Below are 12,801 nucleotides of genomic sequence, written 5' to 3'. Positions count from 1 at the left end.
GCGCTATACGACTGGCATCGAGAAACGTCACTATAATTTAAGGGTCTTGGATGGTACTGTATTCTACGGGACTATACGTGAGTGGAAATTTTTATTAATGGGTATGCCGCACATATCTAGAATGGCTACTTTTTTGGCGAAATTTGTAAAAAAATGGCGACTTTTGGCGACTTTTTGCTCGTCGTTTGGCGACATTTACTCGAAAGTCAGTGGCAACCCTGGTTGTTGCGGCGGCCGCATTTAGATGGAGGCGAAATGCGAAAGACCCGTGTGCTTACATTGAGGTGCACGTTACAGAACCCCAGGTGGTAGAAATTCAATGTTGTCTTTTTTTTTTAGAACGACAGACAAGTAGCTGGGACAGCGCGGTAAGATTGAAGGCACGACGTCTCGTAACAACACTGGCCATTTCGGTTTGTCGGGGAGAACTTCAGCACTAAGCTCGCCATAATAGAGCCGCATGTCTATGTCACTGTCCGAGAAGTGCTTCTCGTAAACACAGTCACGAGGCGTCAGCTGTCGGTCTTTTCTTGGTATGGCGCGAGCCCATGCTTCCAACCTCACTGGGTCACTAGGAACTTTGAAGGTGATTACCTTCTCCTTGCAGAACGCGTACCCACTGCTGCGGTTCGGCACGAAACATTTCCCCCCCCCCCCATCCTGAAGAAAAACTGGTCGAAATCTGCACTCTCCTTTGTCGCGGCGTGAAAAGCGCGCGCAAACATCGAGGAGTCGTCGCCGCCGGTGCAGCGCGTGGAAGCCACTGAGAGCGCTAAAGAGAAAGAAAACCACCAAATCGCGAAGGGAACTTTCCCTCCCAAGGCCACCTACGCATGCGCACGCACAAAATGTGAGCGAGGCGCGAGGGGCGCGTGCATGCGGTGGCAGACGTCATCTGCTCAGGGGCTGCTACTAGCAGCTCGTTTCAAGCGCTGTGTGGCCAATAATTCTGGCAATATTGATTAGGAACTGCTGCTAAAATATCTGTCATATCTACCGATTGATGTTACAGAGAGAAATCTTAGAAATTTTACATTGCACGAGGCACTATCACGATTTTTATGCGTCGCGTCCATAGAAGAGCATGTAAAAGATGGCAACAGGCCAAAAGCGTCATCTGTCGTGCTTCGGCATAAGCTGCCTTCCGCCATGACGCTATCGCGCAGCCCTCGCGCGCTGCCGTGGCCGAGAGATTCTCCTCCTCAAATACTTCTTTCACCGTGGGCGCAGCTGAGCCAGGTAGAGGCCGTTCTTGATGTTGATGATAGTTTCTGTTTGCACGAAACGGACAAATGAAAAGCTTAACAGGTACGCTGTGAAATTGTCGGACTTGTTAAGTGAGGGGTTCTTTGCTCGCACTACATGGGAGATAGTGGGGAAAGGATCTTTCTGGTCGCTAGTCAAGGCAAAGAGCGGTGGGCTATGTGCTTCCGATGACGGTGATTGATATGCAGTGTGACAAGTTAACACAGTTCATGTTTCAGTAATCAACAGGCTTGAAAAAATATTTCAGTGTAGTACTTTATGTGATGCTTTACAACTTCCATCACATAAGCATAATTTGCAATGAGGACCAATGAGGGGCCCTTCAAAGCAGCGACGTTGCCTTGTCAGTACTACACTTGCAATGTTACTTTAATGATTTCAAGTACGCTGTTTTTTCCGGCACTGTTGCTGTAAAACCTGACTAATGATTTAAGCTTGTGCTGGACACTCGAGACGTTATTTTTTCATTCTGGCATGCTGAGCTTTGTTGACATTTTGGTTTTCAGCTGCGAAAAGAAATAGAAAAGTTCATCGCAACATACAGCGGGTCCAACGAGATATTCGCTGTGTTGGGAAAGGACTTCCTCGAGCACCTGGACGCTCAAGAGCAAGCTCATGCACAAGAAAAGGAACGTGAGCGCCTTGCAAGGGTAAGGACGCCTGCAACATTTCTCTTCAAGGGAGACTCTAGTCTGGATGGTGGGGAAAATTGCCAAACAATCGGATTTCTAAAGTACTTTTTCAGGATCTAGTCATAAAATATTACATGCATGTAATGCATATCTATTCCCGCGGTAACGCCTCCCTGATGGCGAGCTTAGGTGAGCACATGAGGAACAGCAATCGCTGTGCTTGGGGCTCGGAATTGTTCAAGTCATCTCTCAAAGGAGGTCTGTGGTGGGTTGAATGTTGCCACGCCACATTCACTGTACATTGTGTGTTATATCTGCATTCTATTGTGTTATTTGTGTTAACATGTCGAAGTACTTATTTGTAAGATTTGGCTGCTGGGCTCTCCATTGTGTAAAAGGTGCTAAGAAATGCCCATGTGTTCATTGCAATACATTGTGGACTGCATCTGTGTGTTCCATGAGCACTTCTCTTGAGACCCCCCACCAGTGACAGCTTTTTTTTTTTCTGTGCCGGCAATGCTGCAAATGCGCTCTGGTCTCAGATCTTGCTCTGAACGGTTTGCATTAATGTTCTTGATGCTTTCTACTGAGTCAAGGTGTACACTTACTGCAGCAGAGCTCGATAGGGAATATTTCATTCGGTTGTAGAGTAATTACTGCAGAACATAGATTACACTACTTTCTCGGGATGTTTGCAGTGCACTGTAAAATTTGAATGAAATTTATGGCTAGGAAATGTTTTGTGATTTGCAAGAAAACATAGTGTAATCTACGAACTAGGGCTCTGCAGAACCCATAAATTCAAATCTCTTCGCCCCCCCTCCCCCCCTACAAAGTAAATGCGAAGGGACACTGCATTACAGTTGCCAGTCGATATTTTGTTTCATGCATGTGGGCATTTCAGTATTTAGCTGCATTTAGCCTCTAACACAATGTGCATTACAGTGCAGATCCTATTGGAACAGTCTTGACATTATCTGCGATATACTGTAAGCACTGTCATCTTTTTAGTACACTCGAAATGGAATAAAACAAAATGGTGGATTTGGAGTAAACAAAATTCTCCTGGATATCCCCTTAGACACGGTAACCTTCCAAGCCTGAACATTCCTAAACTTTTGCTCCGGCTGTATAGCTTTCCGCAGTATTTGGTGTGGTAATTCGAAACTACTGCCACACAATCAGCCCCAAATAGCAGTGCACATGCACCTGCTCGCCACTGCCTTCCTCCATTGCACTTTTCTCTCTTGCGCGCTGCAGCATTGTGTGCCACACAGGCTGACATTGTCTGAGACATTACTCCTTGGAGAACGCACATGGCTGTGCAGTGCGACAGCCCACAGTGTAGAGGTCAGTGTGATAAGCCGCTGTGCAGCAGTGATAAGGATTAGCACATTCATTACGGTGGCCAGTGAACACCGAATGCTGGTACGACTAGGCGTGGCCTTTGAGATGGCCAGCTTGTAGCCCCCTTTCCTATGCAGATGCGAAGTTAAGCCAGCACTTAGAGATTCATTGGCCTGCACCTCGTGTGCATCATTTGTACGGCGAAGCAGGCTGAATCGGCGGTTAAATTGGTACATTGGGTTGCATGCGGTGAGCTGCTCATTCATAAAGCTGCCTTTTATAATTTTTCTTCACTGCTCTAATAATCTTTTTTTTTTTTGCATGCGTGGCTGTATAGCATTAACCCAGGCAGCAACACTGCCTCCTTCTTTGCACATTTAAAGGTTTACACTGATGTATTTCAGTAAAGGACAGTAATGGGTATAACACAGCAACTGACATAACAAAGCAATTTTAGCTCCCCCTTTGTAATAACAAGGTTTGAGTGTAGTACAACTTTGATTTGTTTTCGACTTTATCTCAACGTGTGTAGCATCTGAAGGGGATTTGTGCGGTGCTACTGCGTTGTTGCAAGTCAAATTTGCTTGTTCGCCCTACCTTTTAGGAGAGCCGTCGCAAGGCTACACCCTCGGCATTGGGCAGCAGCAAAAGAGCGTACTGTGGCACACCCTCCAGCAGTGCCTCCAGGATGTCCCAGCTTGGGACCAGCAGTGGCGCTCTCGCGTCCAGCAGGCGCACGGGCACGCCAGTCAGGAAGGCCACCCTGGCCGTGCGTGGTGGCACATCGGTCGGTGCAGCTGTGAGGGGCATCCGGCGGCGCTCGTTTAAAGCACAGGTGTGAACTAGTTCTTCTTTAAGGGCCACATTTACAAGTGGTGTGTGATTATTCGATTCAAATGGTGCAGTATTCGATTAGATTCAAGGCTCTCTTACGATTTGAAGTATTCAAACACACCAAAGCATCAATACGTACATTTGGAACGTTTTTAGAGTGCACAACTGAAACATCTTTTTTTTTAAAATAAAACGTGCCATTATGTAAAATGTAGCCTTGTGTGAATAGTACAGCTGTGCAAATAGCAAAATTCTGGGTGCGAAGCGAATTTGAATATTGAAATGTGAGTGTGAATCGAATCGAATATTTTTCGAATATTTCTCTAATATTTGTGGAATGTTTTTCGAATACTTCGAAGCGAAATAGCAGAAAAAAAGTTGGAGAGGATTCCTAAGCATATTCTTATGAGATAGCAGCATGAAAGTGTTTCTTTTCGCTAGGTTGATGAAGCACTGGTGGGGTGGCATGACTTAAGCAAGCATGGCTTAATCTGGCACGGGTTCGTGGAGCAGAGCTTAATCAACCACCACTCACTGTGTATTTGTCTTAATCCCGATTATGCTAAGCCGGATTAGTATATCCGCGCACATACGACTGGCTTGATCACGGAGGGTCGGAATCGGCAGTTTCGATATTTGGATTACTTTCATCTAGGTTAATCCGGCCTGGCTTAACCCCCTGCCTGGCTAGGCAAACTCTACCTAATCCGGGTTAGCTTAGTAATTTGTCTTAATTAGGAATGACTTAATTATTCTGAGCTTAATTAGGCTTGATCATGCTTAACTTTTTGTGTTGCATGTGGTAGGCGCAGCCACGGAGCAAGAATTCTTGAGGAGGCGAAACTGCGCTCGCTCGGGCATCCTAATAGAGTCACGGAATCGGGCATAGCGCTCAGGCGCCCTCTGTCGTGAGAGTCCGCTAGCGGAGAAGGAAAAATGCGCGAGTCTCTCTCACCGCACTCTCCAACGAAGCTCATCGGTTCAAGGCCATTCGTCACCGATTCGCCGTTCGCGCTTCACGCCCGAATGGATGTTTTTTTTTGTTTTTTTTTTTGCGTCCTCGCCGGCTCCAAATTATAACGGGACTGCATTAAAAAGCTCTTTTCGCAGAAATACCGGTGTCGGCGAGGCTAGCCATTGAGAAGGCGATGTGCACGGAGCCCGGTTAGCTATCGCGTTCTACTCTTAAAGGCGAAGCTGAAGCGCACTCCAAGTTTTTTTTTTTTGGTAAATTAACGGGAAAAATGGCGTCACATTCAGGAAAATTACCAGCGCGTTATATTTTGTACAACACAAAATCTATCATTTTTGATAACGCGAACTCAATGAGTGAGGTATAATTTATTTCAATGAATGATGGGACTTACCCTATATGCCATCAATTCAGATTAAGGTTGTTGCGGCGGCCGCATTTAGATGGAGGCGAAATGCGAAAGACCCGTGTGGTTACATTGAGGTGCACGTTACAGAACCCCAGGTGGTAGAAATTCAATGTTGTCTTTTTTTTTTTAGAACGACAGACAAGTAGCTGGGACAGCGCGGTAAGATTGAAGGCACGACGTCTCGTAACAACACTGGCCATTTCGGTTTGTCGGGGAGAACTTCAGCACTAAGCTCGCCATAATAGAGCCGCATGTCTATGTCACTGTCCGAGAAGTGCTTCTCGTAAACGCAGTCACGAGGCGTCAGCTGTCGGTCTTTTCTTGGTATGGCGCGAGCCCACGCTTCCAACCTCACTGGGTCACTAGGAACTTTGAAGGTGATTACCTTCTCCTTGCAGAACGCGTACCCACTGCTGCGGTTTGGCACGAAACATTCCCCCCCCCCCTCCCCCCAATCCTGAAGAAGAACTGGTCGAAATCTGCACTCTCCTTTGTCGCGGCGTGAAAAGCGCGCGCAAACATCGAGGAGTCGTCGCCGCCGGTGCAGCGCGTGGAAGCCACTGAGAGCGCTAAAGAGAAAGAAAACCAGCAAATCGCGAAGGGAACTTTCCCTCCCAAGGCCACCTACGCATGCGCACGCACAAAATGCGAGCGAGGCGCGAGGGGCGCGTGCATGCGGTGGCAGACGTCATCTGCTCAGGGGCTGCTACTAGCAGCTCGTTTCAAGCGCTGTGCGGCCAATAATTCTGGCAATATTGACTAGGAACTGCTGCTAAAATATCTGTCATATCTACCGATTGATGTTACAGAGAGAAATCTTAGAAATTTTACATTGCACGAGGCACTATCACGATTTTTATGCGTCGCGTCCATAGAAGAGCATGTAAAAGATGGCAACAGGCCGAAAGCGTCATCTGTCGTGCTTCGGCATAAGCTGCCTTCCGCCATGACGCTATCGCGCAGCCCTCGCGCGCTGCCGCGGCCGAGAGATTCTCCTCCTCAAATACTTCTTTCACCGTGGGCGCAGCTGAGCCAGGTAGAGGCCGTTCTTGATGTTGATGATAGTTTCTGTTTGCACGAAACGGACAAATGAAAAGCTTAACAGGTACGCTGTGAAATTGTCGGACTTGTTAAGTGAGGGGTTCTTTGCTCGCACTACATGGGAGATAGTGGGGAAAGGATCTTTGTGGTTGCTAGTCAAGGCAAAGAGGGGTGGGCTATGTGCTTCCGATGACGGTGATTGATATTCAGTGTGACAAGTTAACACAGTTCATGTTTCAGTAATCAACAGGCTTGAAAAAATATTTCAGTGTAGTACTTTATGTGATGCTTTACAACTTCCATCACATAAGCATAATTTGCAATGAGGACCAATGAGGGGCCCTTCAAAACAGCGACGTTGCCTTGTCAGTACTACACTTGCAATGTTACTTTAATGATTTCAAGTACGCTGTTTTTTCCGGCACTGTTGCTGTAAAACCTGACTAATGATTTAAGCTTGTGCTGGACACTCGAGACGTTATTTTTTCATTCTGGCATGCTGAGCTTTGTTGACATTTTGGTTTTCAGCTGCGAAAAGAAATAGAAAAGTTCATCGCAACATACAGCGGGTCCAACGAGATATTCGCTGTGTTGGGAAAGGACTTCCTCGAGCACCTGGACGCTCAAGAACAAGCTCACGCACAAGAAAAGGAACGTGAGCGCCTTGCAAGGGTAAGGACGCCTGCAACATTTCTCTTCAAGGGAGACTCTAGTCTGGATGGTGGGGAAAATTGCCAAACAATCTGATTTCTAAAGTACTTTTTCAGGATCTAGTCATAAAATATTACATGCATGTAATGCATATCTATTCCCGCGGTAACGCCTCCCTGATGGCGAGCTTAGGTGAGCACATGAGGAACAGCAATCGCTGTGCTTGGGGCTCGGAATTGTTCAAGTCATCTCTCAAAGGAGGTCTGTGGTGGGTTGAATGTTGCCACGCCACATTCACTGTACATTGTGTGTTATATCTGCATTCTATTGTGTTATTTGTGTTAACATGTCGAAGTACTTATTTGTAAGATTTGGCTGCTGGGCTCTCCATTGTGTAAAAGGTGCTAAGAAATGCCCATGTGTTCATTGCAATACATTGTGAACTGCATCTGTGTGCTCCATGAGCACTTCTCTTGAGACCCTCCACCAGTGACAGCTCTTTTTTATTTCTGTGCCGGCAATGCTGCAAATGCGCTCTGGTCTCAGATCTTGCTCTGCACGGTTTGCATTAATGTTCTTGATGCTTTCTACTGAGTCAAGGTGTACACTTACTGCAGCAGAGCTCGATAGGGAATATTTCATTCGGTTGTAGAGTAATTACTGCAGAACATAGATTACACTACTTTCTCGGGATGTTTGCACCAGTGGCGGAAGTGCTGCTCCAATTGCTCCAAACTGCTCCAAAAGAGAAATGCTGCTCCATTATGCTTCTAACTGTCATTTTTGTTAGGAATTGCTCCAAACCTGCTCCGAAATGGCGCTGGGAAACTGAAAACAACGAACATTAACCACGTGACTATTCAGTAAGCCTAAAAGAAACCAAAAATAAGCTGGTAGTATGCTAGTATGCAGATTCTATATTATCATACTGACAATGCCACAAGTGCTGGTACGATATATATTTGATTTAGCTGTATGTTTGTACCTGACAAGTGTGTCAGATTAGTTCGATATCATACTGGTTACTAACTGCTGCTGTGACAACTGTGATGTGTCACTGATTGCATTTATCATTTTATCAGCCTGCAGGTCGCGGGATCAAATCCCAGCCGTGGCGGCCGCATTTTTGATGGAGGCAAAAATGCCCGAGGCCCTTGGTAGAAGTAAATGTTACTTGATTGGCTTTTGGATCCGTTGTTGGCCTTATGGTAGCGGCGCTCCGGTAGTAGCGTGGCCTCGTCGAACCGCGACATCCTCGTTGATGGTGTCCAGTAGGCCAGGTTACGGCAATCCCATCTTCGTCGCCAGTTGGGATGACGCGTGCGAACGACAACGATCCAGGAGCAGAAAGGCAACTGCTTTATTGCCGAGAACGTCTTGTTCTTATACAAAAGAATGCTGTGACGTCACAGGTTATCACAAAAGACGTCACAGCGCCACATTGCACATGCACCTGCTTGCCACTGCCTTCCTCCATTGCACTTTTCTCTCTCGCGGACTGCAGCATTGTGTGCCACACAGGCTGACATTGTCTGAGGCATTACTGCTCGGAGAACGCACACTGCTGTGCAGTGCAACAGCCCATAGTGTAGAGGTCGGTGTGATCAGTCGCTGTACAGCAGTGATAGTGATTAGCACATTCATTACGGTGGACAGTGAACACTGAATGCTGGTGCGGCTAGGCGTGGCCTTTGAGATAGCATGGGGCCACAAGCTGGCCAAGAGTGTGGCAAAAATTTCATTTTCGAAGGGTAAAAATGGGCGTCCACAAACGGGGACCTCAGTTGCAAATATGGCAGAAACAACCTCCAATAAACGCGAATCCTTGCTTTCAGTGCTTCAAATATATTTAAAGGTTCCCAAAAACCCACAGAATAACCTTTCTTCACACTAATTTTTATGCAAAGGGAACATATTGCAACGGGTATGAGCCGAGCTAGAAGAGGAGGAAGAAGACGTGAGCTGGTTGAGCCTACCGACGCCATCATTACCTGACCATCAACCTCGCCCTGTAAATAAACATAATTCAACCGTATCCGTAACAGTTTTGTGGTGGAGGTACTGGGTACTTCGATCAAGACGACGGAGCCGCTGCCACTAGGTCTACGCCGAAGCCGACGCCTCGCTCGACTACCTCCGACACTACCGGGGATCCCGATGTCCAACAACGGTGACCAACAGTCGTCTCCGACTCCTCCGGCGCGGACAACCGGTGCCTGGATGCGTCAGATGGAGCCACGCCCTTTCTCTGGCAAATCCGGCGAGGACGTGGAGGAATGGCTCATCCACTACAAGCGTGTAAGCAAGTGTAACGGCTGGAACCCCGCTGCTCAGCTGGAGCATGTAGTTCTCTTCCTGACAGACACTGCGCTGGTGTGGTTTGTGAACCACGAAGAATCATTGACAACCTGGGACCGCTTCGCTACTGAAATCACCGAGTGCTTCGGAGATTCTACCACGAAAAGGAAGCGGGCGGAGCAGACATTGCTTCAGCGTGCACAAGTGCCAGGTGAGACTTGTACTACGTATATAGAGGCTATCCTGAAGTTGTGTAAGACAGTGAATCCTCGAATGTCCGAAGAGGACAAAGTTGGGCACCTTCTCAAAGGTATTGCCGAGGATGTGTATAACTACTTGATTGCCAAGGAGAGTCTCACCTCGGTCGCTGATGTCATCAAGCATTGCCGCACATTTGAGACCTTGAAGCTACGCCGCATCACGCCTAAGTTCGGCAGGTTAGCAAATGTTGCGACTGTAGCAAGCGTTGATGACAGCTACAGTGTTCAATTTGACTTTGCGGCAATTGTAAGACAAATTGTCCGCGAAGAACTCGAAAGGCACATCAAATCGGCGGATGTCGAACTACCTGGTTGTGCTTTTAACCAACCGCACGAACCTGCATCCGCTGTATCCACATTGTCGGCCATGTCAGGCGGCGCAGACTTTCGCGCCGACCAGCTGCGACAGCACCGAAGTTCAGTTCCCAATGACATGACGCACGACCAACGCACTCGTAGGGATATGACCACGAATCGGCACCCCGAAGACCGTGTTTTCTACACACAGCGTCCCAGAGCTCATCCCGAAGCCTACAACGCCGGTCGCCCATCGCCTGTCTGCTGCAGCTGTGGTGCCGTAGGTCACATCTCTCGTTTTTGTCGCCGGCGCCGCGAGACAAGATACGGCCCACCACCGACTTGGCCTAACCTTGAACAAGGAATTTATGACGATCATTGGCCGACAGAACCTCGGGCAGCAAACACCACAGGCTTGCCACCCAGGAATACCTTCCGTCAGTACAACAGAAGGAGTGACTCGCCAGCTTCAGACCGTAGCCTTACGCCACCGACCAGACGCCAACGCCGTTCACCGTCGCCACGGCGACGTTCTACGTCACCACCGCCGTCGGGAAACTAGCCGGCGCGGCCGATGGAGGTAAGGTCGCCGGCCAGTCTCCGTCTCTGCGAACTACTCCTCTTCCTATTATGATGGTCAAGAACAAAGTGTGTGTGTTAATTGATAGTGTACCTGCCACTGCGTTAGTAGATACTGGTGCTACGGTTTCCGTCATGTGTGTGACATTCAAAGAAAAGCTGGGTCGGAAAGTTGTGTTCCCGTGGAATGGTAGTGTGACATTTCGTGGTGTCAGTGGAGAGTGCCTTGTTCCCCTCGGTATTTGTGTGGCAAGTGTCTTATTCGGCGAGCAAGAACTCATAACGGAATTTCTTATTCTACCACGGTGCACTCATGATGTGATTCTCGGGATCGACTTTCTTCAGGACTGTGGTGCTTCCGTTAACTGTGGCACAGGGGAAATTACGTTGAATAGCGCGCTTCTTTCTACTCTTGCGGACACATCCTTACCAGAGAAAAACTATTTTGTCGTATCGAACGATTCGCTTATAGCGCCGTGGTCCCTATCGCGTGTTCCTGTTCATGTTGCTGCTTCCGACCTTTCATCGTTCGACGCGCAAATCCAACCATTTGCCACGGGTTGCGTGAAGAAAGATGTACTTGTGCCGCGTTCTCTCGTGACAGTTGTGAATGGCGCCTCAAATTTGTGGGCTTTCAATTGTTCTTCGGTGCCTGCTATTCTTCCCCGCGATATGAAGCTCGCTAAATTTGACGAAGTGACTTACAGCTCTATCACAGTTTTAAGCGAGGAGGAGCAGTCTCAAACAAGCGACCCCCAACGAAGCAGTTCCGAGGAACAGGTCTTACGGATGATCAGCAAGTCGCTGCCCTCACATGAACGCCACGCTCTTGCACGAGTCCTTCTGACACATCTTTCTGTGTTCGATTTCACACAAGGTGATACGGAGGCTTCACTGCCACGTTCTCGTGCTCACCACAGAATTGACACCGGATCTGCACACCCCATTCGTCAAAAGCCTTACCGCGTGTCTTCGACGGAAAGGACAGTTATAGCTGAACAGGTGACCGACATGTTACGGAAGGGTGTTGTCAAAGAGTCATCTAGTCCGTGGGCAGCGCCAGTGATCTTAGTAAAGAAGAAGGATGGATCTTGGCGGTTCTGTGTTGACTACAGAAAACTAAACGCGGTCACCAAAAAGGATGTGTATCCGCTACCTAGAATTGATGATGTCATCGACTGCCTACATTCCGCTGCCTACTTTTCGTCGCTGGATTTGCGATCAGGGTATTGGCAGATACCCATGCACCCAAATGACAAGGAGAAAACGGCCTTCGTGACGCCCGACGGCCTATATGAATTTAATGTTATGCCGTTCGGCCTTTGTAATGCGCCAGCAACGTTCGAACGATTTATGGACACTATACTTCGCGGACTTAAATGGGAAATTTGTTTGTGCTACCTCGATGATGTGGTGATTTTTGGCAGCACACTGAACGAGCACAACAGACGCCTCAGTCTTGTTCTGGATTGCGTGGAAAAGGCCGGCTTGATCTTAAACTCAAAGAAATGTCGTTTCGGTGAAACGGAGACATTAGTACTTGGGCATCTCGTTGATAAAAACGGTGTGAGGCCAGACCCACGCAAGATCGAGGCTGTCAGCTCTTTCGAACCACCTAAGTCCTTGCGGGAGCTGCGGAGCTTCTTGGGCTTATGCTCGTATTTTCGTCGCTTCGTTCCAAGGTTCGCAGACGTGGTGCATCCCCTAACATGTCTTCTCCAAAGAGACGCCCCTTTCAACTGGACTTCCGCTTGCGACGATGCGTTCCGACAGCTAAAGTTTCTGCTAACGTCGGGGCCCATATTGCGTCACTTCGATGCGTCCTCGCCGACGGAAGTGCACGCTGATGCTAGTGGCATCGGCATCGGTGCCGTACTGGTGCAGCGTCATCAAGGAGCAGAACACGTAGTGGCTTATGCCAGCCGCTCTTTCAGTAAGGCTGAGCGAAACTATACCGTGACGGAACAAGAATGCTTGGCAGCTGTTTTCGCAGTACACAAATTTCGACCTTATATCTACGGACGCCTGTTCACAATCGTCACCGACCACCACGCTTTATGCTGGCTGGTGAATCTCCGTGACCCAAGTGCACGGCTTGCGCGTTGGGCTCTTCGACTACAGGAGTACGACTTCGTCATCTCGTACAAGTCTGGACGTCACCACGCAGATGCAGACTGTCTCTCCCGCCTTCCTCTGACGACGACCGAGTGTGAC

General features: G+C 48.3%; 2 protein-coding genes across 2 annotated transcripts in view; both read left to right on the top strand.

The window, feature by feature from the left end:
* Window positions 1-8,428, top strand: part of LOC119382140 (protein regulator of cytokinesis 1-like) — a 69,635-nt gene extending 61,207 nt beyond the window's left edge. Inside the window, exons 9-12 of the mRNA XM_049413023.1 lie at window positions 1,773-1,916; window positions 3,850-4,080; window positions 7,031-7,174; window positions 8,366-8,428. Coding sequence (XP_049268980.1) covers window positions 1,773-1,916; window positions 3,850-4,080; window positions 7,031-7,174; window positions 8,366-8,428 — 582 coding nt within the window. The remainder of the gene's footprint in view (window positions 1-1,772; window positions 1,917-3,849; window positions 4,081-7,030; window positions 7,175-8,365) is intronic.
* Window positions 1-12,801, top strand: part of LOC119383956 (KRR1 small subunit processome component homolog) — a 368,573-nt gene that overhangs the window by 325,289 nt on the left and 30,483 nt on the right. The gene's annotated exons all lie outside the window — the stretch shown is intronic.

The sequence above is a fragment of the Rhipicephalus sanguineus genome, chromosome 2 (assembly GCF_013339695.2).
Source record: "Rhipicephalus sanguineus isolate Rsan-2018 chromosome 2, BIME_Rsan_1.4, whole genome shotgun sequence".
NCBI lineage: Eukaryota > Metazoa > Arthropoda > Arachnida > Ixodida > Ixodidae > Rhipicephalus > Rhipicephalus sanguineus.
This window is presented reverse-complemented; position numbering and strand designations above follow the sequence as displayed.